Here is a 22264-nt window from a genome sequence, read left to right on the forward strand (position 1 = left end):
TTCTTGGTACAACCAGCTTGTAACAATGTAGCCAACTATGTAAATGAAAATTGAAATTTGGAATTGGAAGATAATTTATGCATGAAAACTGTGGCTGTTTGCTTTTCTTCTTTTCAAGAAAAAGAAGAAAAATAGAGGGATGAGATTGTCAGTGCAAGAGGATGTGTACAACTGATTAGGTTATTTTTAAAATAAGTTTGGTTTGTTCCCAATTAAAAAAAAAATCTATCCCAACAACAATTATAATCTTCCAAGTATGTTTGGGAATGAAATATATTATTAGTAGCCTCAGATGAATTTTACAGAGTACCACTTGAATGCACTTTGTCATACTTTGTTAGTGTCCAGCTGTATAAATATAAATGTTGTCTTCATTCCAGTAATAGGTGCAATTTGACTGAGTACATCTATGCTTTTATTTTTGTCTCTTTAAATTTTCATTCCTCATTTTAAAGACAGAACAATTACAATATCACAAAGGCACTTTCGGGTTAAAAGTGGAAAAATAGAGGAGGATGATTAACTTGCATAAAACAGTAGTAAAAGGTAATGATTTTCCAGATATTGTCAAAAACTGTACAGTGAGGCCCAAAGGTAGTTAACAAATCAAAAGAAAAATCAGGCCAATGAGGTTCATCACTAGTAAATACATGTGCTATTTGCAGATGTCTTTTTTGTCATTTGCCTAGAGGAGATGTTTAAAATTTTTCTTTGTTTTTCTTTTACGCTATTGATTTTTTAAACAACAATAGCTGCTATTTGTTCTGAGGTAAAAACAGGCATATCAGAGAGAATTATTTTTTCCACTGGAAACAAGTACTTTATGAAATTCCATTTGTGTAAAGGAGAAGCACCATGACTCAAAAGAGCTTCTTTCCCAGAAAGTTTTTCTAAGCATTCTCAGTGATTGAATAAATGTGTACATATTAGAAGAAAGAATGTCTTTACTTCATATATACAAGGATTCCTACTGAACTGGAAATGAATAGCTAAAATAAAATTAAACCAAATTTTTATCATATAGACAGACTGAAACCAGTCTGAACTTACTTTCAGACCTGGTTAGAAAAGACATAGAGATAGACAGATAGACAGACACACAGATGATTTTCAGACAATCTAACAACAATGGATCAAAGCTTTTGAAAAATGGGAATTCAGATAATTTCAGGAGCACTAAATACAGAAAATTAACATCACAAAGTGTTCTTGTACTCACTAGTGCTTTGCTAAATTGGCAAATAGCATAAATACAGCTTCTAAGCCTCTTTTATAGCCATGAGGAAAGGTCTAGTTATAGAGGAGCTTCCCAGAATTGTCAAGGTCTTGCCTGCATGGTTAAAAATTTGAATGCTCTAACCAAGCTCTTCTCCCCACAGCTTCAGATGACTGAAATCCTATAGTAAAATTATTCCACCTCAAAGGCTAGCATTTCTAGAGATTGCAAATCTTAAAGCTCCTGCCCATGAAAAGAAAATGCCCAGTCTTGCCATACTATGGTTCCTGATGATTCATATCACTTTTCCCATAGCTGAAACACGTAAAGATGTCATGTGGACTAAAGTAGAGAATTATCGCCCATAAAGCGTCCAGAACGGGGGCAGTTTGCCAGGAATTCAGGAAGGTTCTCCACTATATTCTATCAATTAATCCGGACTGATCTGAATCATATCCCATTGTTCTGCTACTAACTTCTTGAGAAAATCTGTGAGAAACGCTAGAAAAGAAAGAGCTATGAAACAGTACTCTCACAACTGCTTGTGCAAATGAATTCATGCTCGTAAACACAGGTTTGGCCAATTATACATATGAGAACCAAATCAATGAATTTTATAGAAGAAGATAATCTGCATTTCTGAAACTTTTCAGAAAGACCCACAGGGATTGAATGAGCCATGCAAAATATAATGGAGACAAAAATGACTCCATGACTCAAATATTTCACAAAGAATAACTTCTGTTTAGAAACATTTAATGTGCTGGGCAGTAATCTCTCTCCTGAAGTCACCACAGCCTGTATTTACTGAGTGCACAGGCCCCAAGAGTAAACTAACAAAAACTTCAGATTACTACGTTGCTGTCATACAGAAGTCTACAGCAGTTGACTTCAGTCCCATGCATAGAAATATACAACTACAATACAACTACAGAAAAACACAGTAAAATACAACTACAGAAAAAACAGACTGTGGAAAAGAAATAACTGCTGGAGGGAGAGGACAGGAATAATAATAATAATAAACATTAAATAGCATAATTAAATAGCGTAATACATGCACCTTGGCTTGTATCAGGAATAGTGTAGCCAGCAGGACCAGGGAGGTAATCGTACCCCTGTACTCTGCTCAGGTGTGGCCACACCTCAAGCACTGTATTCAGTTTTGGGCCCTTCACTACAAGAAGGACATCAAGGCCCTGGAGCGTGTCCAGAGAAGGGCTACAAAGCTGGTGAAGGGCCTGAAAAACAAGACCTATGAGGAGCAGCTGAGGCAACTGGGGTTGTTTAGGCTGGAGAAGAGGAGGCTCAGGGAAGACCTTATTGCTTTCTGCAACTACCTGAAAGGAAGGTGTGGGGAGCTGGGGGTCAGTCTCTTCTCACAGGTAACTAGTGATAGGACAAGAGGGAATGACCTCAAGTTGTGCCAGGGAAGGTTTAGGTTGGAAATTAGGAGACATTTCTCCTCAGAAAGAGGAGTCAGGCATTGGAACAGTGTGGCCAGGGAGGTGCTGGAATCACCGTCCTTGGTGGTGTTCAAGGAAAGGTTGAACCTGGTGCTTAGGGACATGGTTTAGTGGGTGATAGTGTAGGGGGATGGTTGGAACAGATTATCTTGAAGGTTTTTTCCAAACTCAATGACTCTGTGATTCTATAACAATCCTTGCAGGCTAGTATCATACAATACTGATGAAAAAGCAAAATGTACTGCATTAACTCCCTACTATGTAAGAGTCCCAAAACGTAATTGCTCTTCTTAAAAGTAGCAACCATTTTCTACAGTCAATTTCCATTCAATCCATGTCGATGAAACAAAGGATTACGTTTGTGGAATTTTACACGCACAACCAAGATGAAACTTCTCAGGGCTGCTGATTACGATTAACTGAACTAGGTTCTTGTTAACCTACATTCATCTCTGTGTTAGAATTCTAAAATCCTATCAAAGTATTACATAAATACAATATTTTGCCTTTCATTCATTATTTTAAAATTTTCAATTAGTCTGGAGCATGAGGTTTTCCTGCATTTGCTACATTTTTTAGTATAACAATTTCCTCCCTCCCTCTACAGTTTAAAAATAGATGATGAATTTACATAAAGCCAAGCCTGTAATTCACAGAAGGAAAAAAAAGTTCTCTTGAGCCTATGGAAGAGAAAACTATACAATATCATCCAAGACAAAAATAACCCTATCATTTTAGTATAAGCTATTTGCTAGTACATGCGTTTCTTTATTAAAAAAAAATAAAAAATAAAAAAGCATAATTTTATAATATATCTCTTCCTAAATTTCTTCTTTTAACTACCTATACTGTCTTTCTTTACATACCTCTCTCTCCCAATATACTTGTTAGCAAGATGCACTAATTGCTTTCTTGCCTTTACGTACATTCTTTTCATGTAAAGCTGCTACGATGATGCTCATTATGTTGAAAACTAAACAACATATTTGAGAACTTAAAATAAAAAAACATAAATGACAGATAAACCAATGAGTTCCAAATGACAAAGCCTCTATTAAACAGATAAATGTACATGGTACTTATGCAAGGGTTTTTTTTGTTTGTTTCTTTTTTTAGGATTTTATTTGTAAGCTTTGTATGAACTACCTTCAGGACAAATTTTCTTGAATCAGTATTCACAAGGGAAGCACACATGACAGGCAATATCTACAAATATGAAATGATACAGCTCTAACCCTGTCTGCACCTTTTCATAAATTTCTTAATATAAAATGATTTCTTCAGCATCTACAGATTGCTATTACATTCTCCAGACTTAACTGCAACCACAATTTTTGCAATTGTCCTAAAACATCCTTTGTCTATGTCCTTGGTACAGCCTTGGTCACATTATTTTTACAGTGACAGTTCAGACTTCTTTATGGGCACAAGCCAAAAACCTGTGATAGCCACTAATTCCAATCTTCCCAAAGCCCTGCATAAGCAATTTGGAGCAAGAAAAACTGTGACCATGAACATCCTTAAACTATATCAGGATTTTAATGCTGTATTCAGAGGTTAAATGAACACCACAATACCAAGACTTTCTAAGACCTTCTAACCTTCTCTAATAGAAAGATGAAGAGCTTGGGAAATGAGGGGCACTAATTCCCTCATCAGAGTGGGGTGGACTAGATAGCATCTCAAAGTAAGAAACATGATTGTATACATGTAAATTGACTGTGTGTATAGTTCAGAAAAGGAACTAAGATGTCACTTGCAATGCACCATAAGCTACATGTTATTTTGGTAAGATATTTTCTTAGGTGGTTTTCAGAAAATTCTTCTCCTTTCTTTCCTCAATCTTTTTGCAAACACAGTTGACTACAAAGTAGGTTGTGGTTTTTTTTGTTTGTTTGTTTGTTTGTTTTCTTTTATTTGTTTATTTGTTTGGTTGGGGTTGGTTTTAAGGTAAAAACCTCAGTTGCTACCTCTTATATTGCTCAGTGAAAGACTAAAAAACTGGGGTGGGGGTAAGCTTAATCAATTTTACTAGTACTGGAAGCCATATTAACAAAGGGAAAAAAAAAAAAAAAAAGGTGGGAGCATAAACATTTGATAATCTCTTCTCCTTGTTTACCAAATAGAATTACTAGAATTGTAAGAGATAGGAGATATTTCTGACAACTGTCCATTTATGCCAGAAAGAAGCACTGACTTGCAGTTGACCAGCATTTTATTGTTGTCTATTCCCTACTTTCCAACACTGAAAGCTTGGAAAATTACATCCTCTTGGCAAAAAAAAATAATAATAAAAATAAAAAATCACATATTTATACACTAAATCTGTTAAAAAAAAAAATCATGAAACCAGGGCACTATAAGACTTAATGTTTCTTCAGCATTTTTTAATGGGAGAAACTGAATGGGCCAGCTGTTGATAATTTATACAAATTTTTGCTTGAGAACCCCCTTGTTGAAAACAGCTTGAGGACTGGTGGTTACGAAAAGTGAAGTGCTCCCTTGACTACTCTTAAACCTATGCAGATTTTAACTTCTACAACAACCTGCAGTTGGAGTTTCACAGCTTAACTATACGTTGCAAAAATAATCCAGTTGCTGGTGTTGTATTTACATTTGGAATGCCACTAGGAGCTTCATGCTATACATGCTTTTCACAGTGGAATAGGCAATAAACAATTAATTGTACCCTCTTCAACTTCTCCATGACTTACCCCAGTAGTCTCCCTTCCAGGTTTTAAAATTCCTGTTCCTTTCTTTACATTGTTCCCAGTTAAACTCATTTTAGATACCAATATTTTAAAAAAGCATTCTTAAATTGATAGAATTAATTCTTTATAAATAAGTATTGTGACATTCTGGAGAAAAAATACTTCCTTTTCTTATTCTGGTTCACAGGAAAAAGAAAAACATATTTATTACAGACACTTGACATGAACACCAGGTTGGCAGTTATAGGAAAAATCCTGCTCATTTCCCATTCAGCAACTGCACAACTGAAGACATTTCTCCTCATACCAACATCTTATTGACAGTCTGTAAATGATACCTCTAGATCTTCTATTTCAAATCTAAACTACATGACCATTACTCAGAAAAGAAAGCTGTGTGCACATCGGCATAGTCTTAGAGACTCAAAATGTTTCCATCCTGCTAGTTAATAAACAAGATAGTAGGTAGTCCACTCCATACTACCTGGATGCAAATTTTCACATAATCAGGCATTACAAGATCTATGGTTTTACAGTAGGAATGAGAGAGACAGTGATATGAACCAGGCAATACTTTTCCAGCATAGACTGGAGAGATCTAGGGAAAAAGTCTTGTGTTTCTTCTAGACTGCATACCTTCTCTGTAGTCTAATCAGGGCTGTACTTAGTTCTGCAGTTCTGCACTGTGTATCTGAGCCTGTCTCTTGTCTCCTCTCAAAATATCTCTTCTTTCTGTCGTGTAGCATACTGAGTCTTGAGCACATAAATCAACTTGGACCTCTACTACTAAACCTAAATATCATAATTGTTACAGACTTGAATAGAAGACCAATCTACATTTCTTTAATAAAATGAAATTGTACATATATATTTTTAAAATGGAGATAGGCTACATATTGCAGTCTATATATATGATCAGTTATATTATATGATATATATTTAGTTATAAATTAGACTCAGTCTGCAAGCTCTCCTTTGTGGGCATTTAAAATTTATAATGAGACTTCTGTTTTTATAAAATGAAAAATTACAATTTTCATTTTATGGAACATTTCATAGGTGGCACCTCAAAAATGATTTAAATTTTATTTTTGGCCCACTAACCAGACAAGGATAAGAAGGTTCCTACTAAATAGTGTTTCACGGGTTCCTTTGAAAAGAGGTTCAAAGTTACAATTTGCAGATCTGGAGACTGTACAGTCACTTTCCACCAAAATTCAGCTGAAATTGGGTCTCTTGATCCCTTCAGCTCTTTTGAAGAACTGAATCTCAAATAGATGAGAATGCTACATGAACCTTACAATGAGCCATAGCATGAAAGGTTTTTTAAAAAGCCAATGATTTCTATTGAAGTACTGAGATGGGGCAGCAGTACAGCACAAGGCCTTTCTATACTGATTTCCATTCTTTGAGTAATTATGTAAGAACTTTTTTTTGACCACTGTACTTTACAGACATCATTACAGATGACTACCACTCCTTTTTTCTTTATAGAGTTACCCTAAGAGGTAGATAATAATCCTTCCCCTACAGTCTGGCATGTTCAACACATTTTGATGCAACTGTATAGAATAACATACCTCTATTGATCAGAATTTATATCTCAAGCTTATGGCAAATATGTTCCCTTTTAATTTTTTATTCCTCTTACTTCATTATTTCATTTGTTATTTGCTCCCAGTTGCATTAACTAGTAATTGGAATGCAGCATTTCAGAAAGAGATTTAACAACATAGAAACATCATATACATAGGCTTAAGGGACAACAAAAGCTGATGAGTTTTGACCAAAAAAAACAGTATATCTTACCTTCTCTGTTGAAGTGCCTTTCTTACCTATGATGGTTTTAATTTGTTTATTTCATTTTTTTAACATGTTCATTTTCATTATCTGTCACTGAATATATAACTGCTGGTAAACAAAATGGACTTGATTTTCCTTCCAGTAATACAGGTGAGGTAATTCTTTCCAGAATAGAAGCAGACCTACATGATTATGAAGCTAAATGTGGCTATCCACATGGTACAGAAGATGAGACTTTCTTAAAAGATGTATTCCTCAACTGATGTTCCAAAATAGACATCCAATCCATTAACTATGACAAACTAATTTAAATCAATCTGGTCAACTTCAATCTATCTTTTTCATGCACCTCCAGCTGACGCACACCATTTTTTCAACAACCATCCCACTCTAACTTTTTACAATAAAATTACATGAAGCAAACATCGGGGCCTTCCAAACACTGCTACAGATAAGACTACTGAAAATTCTCTACAGGGGAAAAAAAATGAAATCTCTCCCCTAGCAAAGAAAGGATTTGGAGATCAGATTAATCTCCTCTTAACAGTGGGTTTATGTGCTCCATACAGCATTAGAAAATTGTTCACTTAAAAAAAATAATATATATATATTTATACACACACACACAAACACACATATGAATGCATGTAAGTACATATATATCGTATTTTTCTGACTTCACTTTCTTGCTAGGATTTCCCCATCAGGTCCCTCTCCATTAGGTCTCAACAGTATGATCAATCCATCCTTATTGTACCTCTCCAATAGAGAAACACATAAATAAATTTATTTCCAGTTCATAAAATCTACTTCTGCAGAGATTTACCCAAGATATTCTGCCAGAAATTTATATCAAGTGGCAAGATTTATATATGATAGTCCAACACTTCAAGTATTTGCCAAGCTCTATCTTGTTTATCATATTTTTATGTCATGCAGAGACATAAAATATAGCATTTCCACAACCCTTGGGATAACTATGATTTTCTTCAGTCCTAATGTGGATGATAAATTCCCAAATCCCCATGACAGATATAAAGGTAAAGGTACTTGAACATTTAAATCCCTGAATGGGGTGTGTAGCACTATAGAAAACAAGTCAGCATCAACACTATTCATCAAGTGCAGGGAAACTAAAAATTGATTTTTATTAAAAATTATCATTAAAATACTTGATTTCATTTAAATTTAAACTTTCTAGAGAAATACATTAACTGTGATTTGTTCTTATAATGTATTTAGGAAAAATAAAACTCCAGCCATCTTGAAAACTAACAATTACTCTTTTTTTGACTTGACACTTTGGATAATTTTCTTAACGAATTTGTCTTATAATACTCATAATTCCTTTCCCTTTTTCACTGATTTTCTTCTTCTTTATTCCTTCATTATTATATTATATTAATATTATATATATATATTATTACACATATGAATGGTATAAGATCAAACTATGACAAAAATCTTGATGATGTACAACCTCTCCAGGTCTTCTACTGTGCTTAAAGAGGACAGAAACCCAACTTGAAAGTCTTCAAATTGAAAATGAAAAATTATAATTACTTTGTTTTAACTGAAAAAGGGCAATGCATAAATCAACGTGAACATCAAATATAAAAAAATAATAATACTATCTACCCTACAGAAAGACAAACAGGCAGGAAGAAAGAAAAGAAAGCTACTCTGGTATTTTTTCCCCACAAGTTATACCGATGGAGAAAAGTAATTGAAGCTCTGAGTATAATTTCATATTTATACATAACCATTCTACTGTATATGATCTTTTCAAATACTCTCAAAAATCAGTCATAATCTATTTTTAAATTTCTCCAATACAAGCTAATTCTGCTTTAACAGAACCTCAAGAATGAAAGGAATTGGAATGAACATGTTAGCCTGAACTGTCAAACTCAGATTTCAAACTGGATTTCAACATCCTAAAAATTCATTGTGTTACCAGATGATTCTTTGGCTGAAGCCATTACCACATATGACAGTTGGTAAAATTTGTTTTAACTAGTTCTATACAGTTCAAGGGTATGTGAATCAGAGAATTCAGGCACCAAAGATAAAAATCTCTCTTTTGGTATGTACAGTAGTAAGATATACCAGTCTCTCCTGTTCCTCGAGTAACAGGATGCTATGGGACATTACATTGCAGTGCGAGTTTACAGGACGCTCTGGATTTAGTAGTGACAAACGAGTTCTAAATTCATACTCTTGTGTGTTAGTCACCCCACTTAAGCAAGCCCCCAGTCGTTTCCAAACACCTCAACCACAGCAAACCAATTTATACCTACTCCATAAGAATGTCCTTTGCAAGAAACTGTAACAACTGCTTATGGCATAGACAGTGAGCTGTCAATTCAAATTTTACCTTATTGCACACTATGTTCTTCAGACACATCTTATATTTAAATTAAAGTTTCACTTCCAAAGCCTTCCAAAAATCTCTGACGCTGGAATCTGACTTGAAACCATGACTAATTTTCACATTGAAACTTATTTTATTTAAAAACTATTTTTCAAGCAATATGAATAAACACAAAGGGCTATTACCATACTGTCTCCAATCCACAGCTGGAGGCAAATTCAGCCACAGAATCAAGTTATTGAGTTCATTTAAGTAGGATGGTAGTGAATGGAAACCCTTTTGGTTGTACCATACCTGGAAGAGAGAATGGAAATTGTGAATCAAAAATGGGTTGAATCCAAACATTGATCTGAAAACTCCCATAATTTAAAGAATTGCATAAAGATATTAAAGATGAATTCTCCTTTTAAGACACACACTTTTAGAAGAAGAAGGTGATCTAGGTGGAAAAGATTTAGATTAGATACAAAGAAGAAATTCTTTACTCAGAGGGTGGTGAAGCACTGGCACAAGCTTCCCAGAGAAGCTGTAGATGCCCCATCCCTGTAAATGTTTAAGGCCAGGTTGGATGGGGCTTTGAGAAACCTAGTCTAGTGGGAGGTGTCTCTGTCCATGACAGGTGGGTTGGAATTAGATGATCTTTAAGGTCCCTTCCGACCCAAACCATTCTGTGATTCTGTGATTTAATTTGTACATTTCTTTCAACAGAATCTAGCAGGGCAGAAAGTTGTCTTAATTATTAAACTACGATTCTCCATGTTAATGAAAAAGTCCTTTCCTTTATGTACATTTAGTCAAACGAATAATAGAGGAAAAACAATGTGAAAATAATATTGGCCAATTTAATTGGAAAAAAAGAAAGATGAGAAAACCTGTTACAAGTGAAGAATATTGATTGTTGAAAATGCAAAGAGACTTATCAAAGTAATACCTGCAAGTGACATATAGCATAAAATATCAAAGAAAGAGAATGTGTCCTAGAAAATTGTGAAAGGAAAAAACAAGGAGACACTGCTTACACAGTGAAAGTATGAAACTATGCCATGAAGGACAAAGCCATGTCTCCATCTTCAACAAGCAATTGGTTTCAACATGGTTTCTTGAGCAAGGAGGAAAGGGAAGACAGATAAACTTTAAAGCAGACAACACAAGCCTTTGAGGAGCACAGGGAAGCATTTCTGCTGTAACATACACTTTATCCTCTAATTATGCAGAATTGCCCCAATTTGATTTATGTTTCCAAAATCCACACTTTCAGACCTGAGGTCTCCATGTGCTAGAATCAGTGCTGAAAGCCTGGTTATGTCCCCAAACTGAATATACTGAAGTATGAGTTTTGCTTTCCTGTTAGAATTCAATTCTATTTCTGTGCCTCCCTAACTGTTAAGCAAAGTGCCTTTGACCCTACATTATCCATACCAAAAAACAGGTCAAAGAAAAAAAGGTATGTTTTCAGTTTTGATGACGTTTCAAATCACCTTTGATTACTATCCACTCCCTCACTGCACAGCAATCTTTCATCTCCCTTTTTTATTTACACTGTTGAAAAATTCTTAACCTTTTCCTATTTGCTATCAGCTATTTGCTAATGTGCATTTTGGCCATCTTGAGTTGATGCTGGGCAATTTTCACTTTGTGTCTGGACTCTGAATCATATAAGAAAGTGTATGTTTGTTGTTTTGTTTTTTAAATATAAGTTCTTGCCTTAACACCATTCTTCTAAGGCTTCAGTTTTCCTAAATCCTTTCTGAAATTACCATCTATACAGTTCCATATTGAAAACTTCCTTGAATAAAGTTTTCTCATCACTTAGATGCTGTTCTGATGTAGTCCTTTTCCATATATATATATATCAGCCTCAGTACTGGTATAATGTTCCAAATGTGTTTTTGTTCTTTGTTTATTGTTTTTAATTTACTTGCAGATAATACTTTTTTTTTTTTTTAATTTGTAGAATCCATCTACAATCCTTACTTAGATACAAGCTTGCAGACTTTGCTTTTCCTGCCATGTTCTTTTCCATGCTTCCCCGTGCAAGTTGTCTAATATTCAGTTCTATTTCTGTCTCCTAATTGTTCTTCTCTTCAGATTTATTTTCCTGACTACCTATTTGCTCAGATGTCTGCATCACACTCTGTTGTGAGGCAAGGTCTGAAATACATTAATCATCCCATTCAGTTCCCTCCCACCTACTCTATATCATGCTTTCATACAGCAATCTGAGCTCCACTGTCGCTTCTCCTGTGTCTCTCACTCTTGAATCTTCTCTGCCATAAGCTCTGTTCAGCATTATTTCACAAATGAGCAACTTTGGTCAAGTACCACTACTCTTTCTTGCAGTAGCTTTCACATTTTCTACTCTGTTCTTTACGTGATATTCACAGCTGCTTCAAATCTCATCAGCATTTTATGTCCTCACATTTAGAGGGAGAAAAAAAAAATCCTAAACTGTTTCCTCCTTTGCAAACTTGTATGCAACTCCTTTGTTCTCCTCCAGTTCAATGCCCACAGAACTGCACAGCCTAGGTCTCCCATTCTTTAATCAAAACACAACTTCTTAAAGAGATGAACTGAAATAAAACCTAAGTGTCCTGGGCAAAAGAGCAGATTCTTCCACTGCTGAATCTCCTGTGCAAATACAAACCAGGCCAAAAAACAAACATATGATCAAGGGTAAATGGTCTTTTTCACATACTGATTTCTTATTGTATCATATTTAAAAAATTTGTGCAGAATATAAATTTATAAATATGTTATGAAAATCCAGTAAAATTGCGCTGATGGTATTGAAAAAAAGTCAATTAAGAAAACAATAAAGCAAAAATCCAATGACATGTCCTCATTTAATTGAAGCAGTGCGAAGGTCTCAAGCATCCACAGAATACCTTAGAATTATAATAATGTGACCAATATTCAAACAAAAATACAAAAAAAAAATCCATAATAGAGCATTGTGTGTAACCATACATTTCAATATCCCACATAGTAATTAGAATTCTTCATTCAAGATGCATTATTTAACTGAATCAAACTACCAGGAAATAACCAAATTAAAACTGGTTATTTAATTGTTTATAATCTGGCAACAAGCAAAAGGAATAGTGTCTGAGGTTGCTCTCAGAAGATACATTTAAGTTTTTGTTTTTGTTTTGTTTTGTTTTTTCCTAAAGCTTTATGCTTTATTCTAAATTGATAGCAAAGCTAAAATATAAAAAAGGAAAAATATTATTTCAAGTTGAAATATACTTCATCTTTCTTGTGTATCTCACAGGTAATTATTTACAAATGGCAGGAAAGAGATCAGTATTGGAAAAAATATATAGAATGAGACAATTAATTTTGATTTTTATAATTTTATCTATCCATGACTGATAAAATTTGTTCCTAGGAAAAAATACTGTCCATCTCTACGTTAAAAATAAATTCTGCAAAGACATGTTTCCCATTACCACATACCATCTTTATCTACCTTTAACATTCCAGAATTATGTTAGACTAATGTTTTGACTTACCTGTGGCCTATCAAGGAAAAAGGATGAGGAGGAGCAGAGAAATTGCTAATACCAGACAATGGGTATTAAAGTGGAGAGATATTTTTTTTCAAGTGAACTTTGTCTAGACACTTATACATGTACTATTACTAGGTAGTAAAGCCTCAAATCCCAACCTTTGAGACTGGAAAAATGCACGCTTCAAAATGCCATTTGAATAGTATAAGTTGTTTTTCAGGACCATTTAAAATTCCTACATATTCTTCCTGTATTCAGTTATGTTACATATAACAGCAACTTTGCCCACAACTAGCAAAATAAATGAAGGAATATACAGTTAGGGAAGAACAAACAAACAAACAAACAAAAAAAGTTAAGGAGCAGGTGTGCTCCATGGAGCAATGACCATCAATGAATGTCCATTGTCAATGGTTTTAATCAGCCAAATCTGGCATATTCTTTCTCATGTGTGAACACATAACTTTCTCTGTATGTACAATGCATATGCAGCACAGTAAAGTAGAAGACTGTTTCAGTATTTGAATAACTGTTTTATTTTGAACTGGGAAAAAATGTCTGTTGTATTGGAGAATAACATATAAGGATTCAGACATTTTCTAAAATGAAATTAATTGTACAGTAAGTCAAATGCAAATTTCTCATTTTACTTCATACAAGACTATGTAAATGGTACATTCACTGTCTCATGAACAAGCCTGAAAGGTCAAAGTAAAAGTCTGGTCATTAATTCCTAAAAGGTTAATGCAATAATTTGACATTGCATTAGTTGAGAGCCACTTCCAGGAGGTATTTTAGATAACACAGTGCCCTTTATAAATCTACTCCACTATTTTCTTTGGCTCTGAAATATGAAGCTTACTCACTAGCAATATAACTATAATTTATCCTTGTGCTGATGCCAGGTGGAGCTCTATGCCAAAGATATTAAAAAAAAAAAAAAAAAAAAAAGATAAAAAACACAGCATAGGCATGTCAAAACAAAACTCTAAAATTATTAAAGACATAGGACAAAAACAGCAAAAATAGCAGTCAGAAAAACACATCTTACTGCAAGCCTCTAGGACTTCAAGTTCCTAATTAAGGATCAATGGAACTGGGTTTCAAACCTATGAGAAATCTGGAGGTAGAAGGGGATTACAAATGACCTAAATGAAAATATATATTAGACAAGGTGTGGATATGAGAAAGAGATTGCTATTCAAAACTACAAGGAAAAAGCATTGTAAACAGTCAACAATCTTGCAAAATGAAATGTGAAATTATGTTGGCAAGGGAGAACATCTGCATCTTGTTTTAACCACAGTTTGCCCCAAAAGGGATTTGGTATAGAGCTTAATTATACTGTTGTTTCTCTTCTTCATTTGAAAGAGTAAAAAAAATCTAGTGTCTATAAAATAATATAAAGGAGGAAGCACCTTTCTTTCATATTCTAATTTGAAATGCTAAAGGTCAAGCTTCACAGCTTCCTCTGGCAATAAATGTGTTTTGCTTGGATACAGAAATAGAGGCCTCTCACTGAGATTCTTCATAATCTCCTCACAAACTATTAATGGTTTCATTAATAGTTTGAGTAGACCTCATTAATGGTCTACATTTGAATGGACCTCAAAAAAAACTTTCAAAACATTCCCTATGGAAAAATAAAATAAAATAAAATAAATAAAATAAAATAAAATAAAATAAAATAAAATAAAATAAAATAAAATAAAATAAAATAAAATAAAATAAAAATGCTTTGCACTGATAATTCCCTTTTAGCTTCTAGATCCTACTCCAAGTTTTCACACTGTCCTTACAGTGTGTACCAGAATGTCTCAAGGAAAAGCTCCTGACTTCAGTTGCACTTAGAATAATCCTTCTGTTCCTGGCTCTTGGGAGAAGTTCCACACAGGAAACAATGGCTACATGTAGCATTGCAAGACAGAATGATCCACTGTCAGAAGAGATTCATAATTCACAATCTGACCAATTTCAGCAAGGTACAAGTTTCCCTGGGATAAAAAGGGGAAGCTGCTCATATTTGAAAAAGAAGAATTATAAACGCAAGGTAGTACACTTGTCACGCAGAAGTAATATTCCCAGAAATTATATCTTGATTTTTGAGGATTTTTCATCTGAAGGATAAGAGGGGAAAAAAATAAGGAAAGAAATGTAGTGAAGAAAAATATTTATTTCAGAAACAAAACAAGCATCAGTAACAATTAATTTCTGAGAAGTTCAATGGACATTCTTCAATTCTGACATTAAGTTTTTGTAGAACACAAACAAATAAAGAAATTTTAAATACCTAAAAAAAAATTTAAAGGTGAGCTCAGACAGACTTTGAAAGAGGTTCACAAGAAAACAACAGAAACTGTATCATTCAACTCTTTTTTTTTCAGAACACAAGGGAATATTTATATAATTATGAAAAGAGAAATGGACTATACTAGTCAGAGAGTTTTTCTCCCAATTTTTAAATGCAAGGATTTCATATAATCATTTATTATTTACTAATTGCAATGAAGTCTGGAGACTGAAGAGGTAATACATACACAGACATGCAACCCTTACCTTAGCCAGAGGCTTAGACTTGATCTTATTCAATTTTTGTTCTTGAAATGCAGAGACTTTCCTCCCTCCAAAAGACCAACCACCATATCTGTTAATAGACAATAAGGTAACAGCATGACTTAAGCTCTGTCTTCTTTAGCAATCTTTTCTTGCAATGATAAAGTGGAAATATCTATATTAACACTATATTTGTCAACTGAACTCATTGCATGGCAACAGCCAGTGTATACCTGGAAGCAATTGTCATGCAGCTGCTGGAGAAAGCTCTGAAAAGTCACCATGGAGGGGACTTAGCCTGGCAGTACACCTTAGTAACATCCAATAAAGGCAACTGCCCTTTACACTCCCAGTAACACAGAGATGTGATTTGGATTAGGAAGGACTGTGGCTTTGTTTTTTTTTTTTTGTTTGTTTGTTTTGTTGTTGTTGTTTTTGCTTGTTTTTATATATATAAGGGATAAACCACACAGACATTTTAGGGTTACCTTGCTTTGTTGGAAGACCTCACTAAATATTCTTCCACAAGTAACCCTGACAGATTATACAGAATATATCCTTTCTTATTCTTCACATAACGAACAGAGGTGTTGAAACTTGGACACATCTGGAAAACAGCATAACAAAATATTTAATACATAAAATAAGTACAGGGCTCCTTAAAAATCAGTGGCATGACATTTAGCCATTTTTTAAAAAATTTGCACACAGTTTTTACAGCATTGCTTGTCAACTGGATTTGCCTTTTTTCAGCTTTGATAACTTTTCAATAAATTACATGTGGTTTTATGTTCATAAGGCATCTCAAATAATTGTAGCTGTCACCTACACGTGAGAACCATCTTTGATTTCTCTTGCAACCCTATAAGTCATTTTTGAAAAGATTAAAACTTAAAAATAAGTTTAGAAAGGTTTATAGCAATGAAAAAGGCAACAAGACTTCTATTCAATTCTTGTTCCTGAAAATAAAAAAAAAAAAAAAGGCACTACATGAATCTGGATGAAAACAAAACTTTGATTCATGTACTATGCTTCTAAAAGTTTCACTGAGGGACTGCAGTAGAGAAAAAGGGAGATGTTTTCTAGCAATTCAGTGGGACATTCTCACAACCAAAGAAGAAGATGTATTATGATAAGATACCTGGGAAACCTCATTAAGTATATAATGAGGTTTTATAACTTTTTTTTTTTTTTTTTTTTTTTTTACAAAACCTGAAAATTTGTAATGCTCATTTGACATCTCAACAATCCACAAGCTAAAATTCACTCTTTAGTGAAGACATTCTAGTTTATCATAGCTCATAAATAAAATTTTTGTTTCAATTGTCAAGTGACTTCTCTCCTTCGAACTTCCACAGTTGATGGGCCTCTCCCTGAGCTTGAGTTTCCATTGCCACTTTATTTAAGCTTCTTGTATTCTAAGTATCTTTCTATAGCATTAGAAGAAAACTTGTTCCTTGCCCAAAAAAAAAAATAGTTGCCCCTTCCACATTTCCCAAAACTATATTGCTATATTTCAGATGCAATTCTTACTGTAAATAACTTATCTCTTTCATAAAGATATGAATAGTTAATGCAATAGTCCCATCCAGGCAAATAAATTAGACAGTTCAGACTCAGCTTCATATTCTCGTTTATTACTCACTCTAAGAATCAACCTAAGATGAAAAACTCACCAGTCAAGGAGGTCAGAAATTCATTATATTTTTCAAAATCCATTCTTTCCTGAAGAACTGTTTTATTTTCAGATATACAGTCCAATGCAAAAGTAAACTCTAACAATTAAATCTTAGTCAGATCTACCAGATTCCCTGGTAGCTTGCCCTTTCCCTTCGGGACTAGGTAGTCTACCACATAATCAAGTTTTATCTTTGTTTTATCTGACTATTTTTTAAGCAATGTCCTATACCAGGTTTAAAGTTCCATCTGCTGGAAAGAGTTCAGCTGTCTTTGATTCCTTTTACTTCAGGTCAATCTATAGCCTTCTCCAGTATGTATACATATACATGCACACACACACATACATATATGCAACAAAAGCATGCTTGCAACCTCTTTTCCTGAAGACTTCAAAATATGTAGGCCAAGCATTAAATGAAACAAAGAAATAACTCATCAGAAACAAAAAAAAAAAAGCCAGTGCTCTGAGGGTTTACTTCCTCATCTCTTTCTCTACCTCTTCAAAAAGAATATTCAAAGTATTATACATGTATAACACACACACATTTTTACATAAATACATGCACACACTTATACATGGACATACCTCCTGTTCAGACACACATCTACATGAATCCTGGGGTAAAGAAGATTCCATCTGCCAACATGAATTATTTTTTCTAATGGGAATAAACATAATGATAGACACAGCCATTATGAGAAAAGCGTATATGACTCTACAGAAGAAATCCACAGAGTAACAAGTATATCTGTAATCCTCAGCAAGTTCTTAGTGTTTTACCACAGTCGCAGCTGTGTCTGAAGGTATATCAATTTTGCTCATTTGAGTCAAGGTGGATTCACAAGAAATATTTACATGAGTACAGCAACAAATGAGCTACATGCTTTGTGTTTGCATCAGTAAGTTAACTAAAGCATGGTAGCCATTTTGTACTCCTGACTTTTGACACCTGGAATTCTTCCTACCATTGTAATTAGTGTCTAACCTACATTCACATGGACAACAGACTTGATCAAAATCCTCCTGAAATAAATGGTAAAGCTGTCACTAAGGGATTAGAATCAGACCTTTAACAATGAAGCCTACTTACATATTCTACTTAGATACTAGCTCCTTCATCAAAGAGGATTTGACATTAACCTCACACTGCCAATAAAAGCCTAAGACAGTCCACACTACACAGCAAAATATATTGAATTTACCACTTCTTTACAACATTTGTTTTTATCTATTATTTTACCTTTTTTTTTTTTTTAATATATGCATTCAGCAAAATTTGTTCCTAGTCTCAATTTAAGGCTAATTAATTTTTATTGTTACATTTCATGGAAAACATGCTAGATTTATTGATCTCTTCACTACTGTCATAGTCTCCATTTCAAATTAGCAGCAAGTGTTAAATCAGTATAGAGCATTTTGAAGTAGTTATATCAGTAGTTACCCTTGGTTAGAATGTATGCATGTATGGTCCCAGTCAAAGAAATATCTCAGTAGAATCTGAGAAAGGTTTCCTAGGTTATCATCTTCAGTGCTGTTCAAAGTGGGCCACAGCATCGGTGGGTGGAAAGGAGAAAGAAACACAAACGTTACAATGTCTAGTTCTATTAACTTTAAGCCCCATGATTGTACATGTTTACCAAGAAATTAAAGAACTATCAAATCCATGCATAGGAAACATACCAAAACAACAAAATGATCTCATTTCATAAACTGCTTGTGAACATGTAAAGAAACCTCAATAGAAACATGCATTCCTAACAGCACATTTTAGGTGATCTATGTTTCATTTATAAATTTAAACATCACCACATTATCTTTATGAAGATACCTGGATAATTGTCCAGTAGATAAAATAATCTGTGTGACATCAGCCACTTGCCGAGGTGATCTGCTCCGGGGCAGAAGCGTTCTGCAGCGGAGAGGGGTATCAGACAGGCAGGGCTAAATTTTCTGGCACCGAGCCCACTTGAGGGAGCCGCCAGGACCCAGCAGCCCTCGTGAGGGAGGTGAACGAGGTGAGAAGGAGGCATAGGCAGAGCCAGCAGCGCCCCCTCCCCAGCCGGCCGTTCATAAGCTGCCCTTAGGGAGCGCGGTGAACAGGACGGGCAAAGAGGGCGTGGAGCGTCAGAAGGGAGTGGCACAGCAGTTCGCGCAGGCAAGGCAAGCAGGAAGGGCAGAGTGCGCCCCCCCTGCCCATATGAACACCTCCTCTAATGGTGGTCTGCCACTAGCTCAGCTGCAATGGTGTACGCCAGGCACAGGTGCCCTGCTAGACCTTCTCTTCACAAACAGAGAAGGACTGGTGGGAGATGTGGTGGTTGGAAACTGTCTTGGGCAAAGTGACCATGAAATGGTAGAGTTCTCCATCCTTGGAGAAGCCAGGAAGGGGACCAGTAAAACCGCTGTATTGGACTTCTGGAGGGCTGACTTTGAACTGTTCAGGACACTGGTTGGTAGAGTCCCTTGGGAGGCGGTTATGAAGGGCAGAGGAGTCCAGGAAGGCTGGGCGCTCTTCAAGAAGGAAATCTTAATGGTGCAGGAGCGGTCTGACCCCACATGCCCAAAGACGACCCGGCGGGGAAGAAGACCAGCCTGGCTGAACAGAGAACTGTGGCTTGAGCTTAGCAGGAAAAAGAGGGTTTACAGTCTTTGGAAAAGAGGGCAGGCCACTCGGGAGGACTATAAGGATGCTGCAAGGCAGTGCAGGGACAAAATTAGAAAGGCCAAAGCTCATCTGGAGCTCAATCTGGCTACTGCCGTCAAAGACAACAAAAAATGTTTTTACAAATACATTAATGCAAAACGGAGGACTAAGGAGAATCTCCAGCCTTTACTGGATGCAGGGGGGAACGAACTTACAAAAGATGAGGAAAAGGCGGAGGTGCTTAATGCCTTCTTTGCCTCAGTCTTTAGTGGCAAAACCAGTTGCTCTCTGGATACCCAGTATCCAGAGGTACCAGAACTGGTGGAAGGGGATGGGGTACAGAATGTGGCCCTCACTATCCATGAAGAAATGGTTGGCGACCTGCTATGGCATTTGGATGTATGCAAGTCGATGGGGCCAGATGGGATCCATCCGAGGATACTGAGAGAACTGGCAGAGGAGCTGGCCAAGCTGCTTACCATCATTTATCAGCAGTCCTGGCTATCGGGGGAGGTCCCAGTCAACTGGCTGCTAGCAAACATGATGCCCATCTACACAAAGGGCTGGAGGGCAGACCCAGGAAACTATAGGCCTGTCTGTTTGACCTCAGTGCCAGGGAAGCTCATGGAGCAGATTATCTTGGGTGTCATCACGCGGCACTTGCAGGGCAACCAGGTGGTCAGGCCCAGTCAGCATGGGTTTATGGAAGGCAGGTCCTGCTTGATGAACCTGATCTCCTTCTATGACAAAGTGACTCGCTTGGTGGATGAGGGAAAGGCTGTAGATGTCGTCTACCTTGACTTCAGCAAGGCTTTTGACACCGTTTCCCACAGCATTCTCCTCAAGAAACTGTCTGCTCATGGCTTGGACTGGCGTACGCTTCATTGGGTTAGAAACTGGCTGGATATCCGGGCCCAAAGAGTTGTGGTGAATGGAATCAAATCCAGCTGGAGGCCGGTCGCTAGTGGCATTCCCCAGGGCTCGGTACTCGGGCCGGTCCTCTTTAATATCTTTATCGATCATCTGGATGAGGGGATCGAGTGCACCCTCAGTAAGTTTGCAGATGACACCAAGTTAGGTGAGTGTGTCAATCTGCTCGAGAGTAGGAAGGCTCTGCAGGAGGATCTGGATAGGCTGCACCGATGGGCTGAGGTCAACTGCATGAAGTTCAACAAGGCCAAGTGCCGGGTCCTGCACCTGGGGTGCAATAACCCCAAGCAGAGCTACAGGCTGGGAGATGAGTGGTTGGAAAACTGCCAGGAGGAGAAGGACCTGGTAGTATAGGTGGATAGTCGGCTGAATATGAGCCAGCAGTGTGCTCAGGTGGCCAAGAAGGCCAACGGCATCCTGGCTTCAATAAGAAGCAGTGTGGCCAGCAGGTCTAGGAAAGTGATTGTCCCCCTGTACTCAGCTCTGGTGAGGCTGCACCTTGAGTAGCGTGTTCAGTTTTGGGCCCCTCACTACAAGAAGGACATTGAGGTGCTCAAGTGAGTCCAGAGAAGGGCGACAAAGCTGGTGAGGAGTCTGGAGAACAAGTCCTACGAGGAGCGGCTGAGGGAGCTGGGCTTGTTCAGCCTGGAGAAGAGGAGGCTCAGGGGCGACCTTATCGCTCTTTATAAGTACATTAAAGGAGGCTATAGAGAGATGGGGGTTGGTCTATTCTCTCATGTGCCTGGTGACAGGATGAGGGGGAATGGGCTAAAGTTGGGCCAGGGTTGTTTTAGGTTGGATATTAGGAAGAACTTCTTTACTGAGAGGGTTTTGAGGCATTGGAATGGGCTGCCCAGGGAAATGGTTGAGTCACCATTCCTGGAGGTCTTTAAAAGACGTTTAGATGTTGAACTTAGTGATATGGTTTAGTGGAGGACTTGTTAGTATTAGGTCAGAGGTTGGACTCGATGATCTTGAGGTCTCTTCCAACCTAGACAATTTTGTGATTCTGTGATATGCACTGAACACAGAATAATTCAGAGATGACATACAGGTACTGTAGACAAAAAAGTATAATACAAAATAGTCTATTTGGTTTCAAAGCTTAATAAAAATAGAAAGTAGAGGTTCAGTTAGAAGAGCACCAGGCTTTCTCAGTGCTCTATGGCACTGTCAAAGCTGAGAAATTTTGAGAAAATTACTTCAGACCTAATCAACTTGAAGTTGAAGCAAGCAAATGTTTGTTTAAAAGCACTTAGGCATTTACATATAAATGGTCATGACTTGTATTGAAACAGATTGCCCAATCCATTCTGCCCCAAAATCTTTGTCCTTTCCTCCAGTAAAACCTTTGCACAATGCTTTTCCATTTTTATT

At 36.3% G+C, this 22264-nt stretch overlaps 1 protein-coding gene across 11 annotated transcripts in view; it reads right to left on the reverse strand.

The window, feature by feature from the left end:
• ABCA13 (ATP binding cassette subfamily A member 13) overlaps window positions 1-22264 on the reverse strand; it is a 189818-nt gene that overhangs the window by 50888 nt on the left and 116666 nt on the right. For 10 of the 11 annotated variants that reach the window (XR_011807700.1, XM_072034942.1, XM_072034941.1 and 7 more), the window contains exons 43-47: window positions 18755-18844; window positions 17899-17971; window positions 16121-16239; window positions 15636-15723; window positions 9756-9864 (exon numbers count right to left, since the gene is read on the reverse strand). Coding sequence is in view for 10 of the 11 variants with exons in the window: in XM_072034942.1 (XP_071891043.1) it covers window positions 9756-9864; window positions 15636-15723; window positions 16121-16239; window positions 17899-17971; window positions 18755-18844 (479 nt within the window). In the remaining variant the exon portion in view is untranslated. The remainder of the gene's footprint in view (window positions 1-9755; window positions 9865-15635; window positions 15724-16120; window positions 16240-17898; window positions 17972-18754; window positions 18845-22264) is intronic. The other variant, XM_072034943.1, reaches the window with a different exon arrangement.

The sequence above is a fragment of the Anas platyrhynchos genome, chromosome 2 (assembly GCF_047663525.1).
Source record: "Anas platyrhynchos isolate ZD024472 breed Pekin duck chromosome 2, IASCAAS_PekinDuck_T2T, whole genome shotgun sequence".
NCBI lineage: Eukaryota > Metazoa > Chordata > Aves > Anseriformes > Anatidae > Anas > Anas platyrhynchos.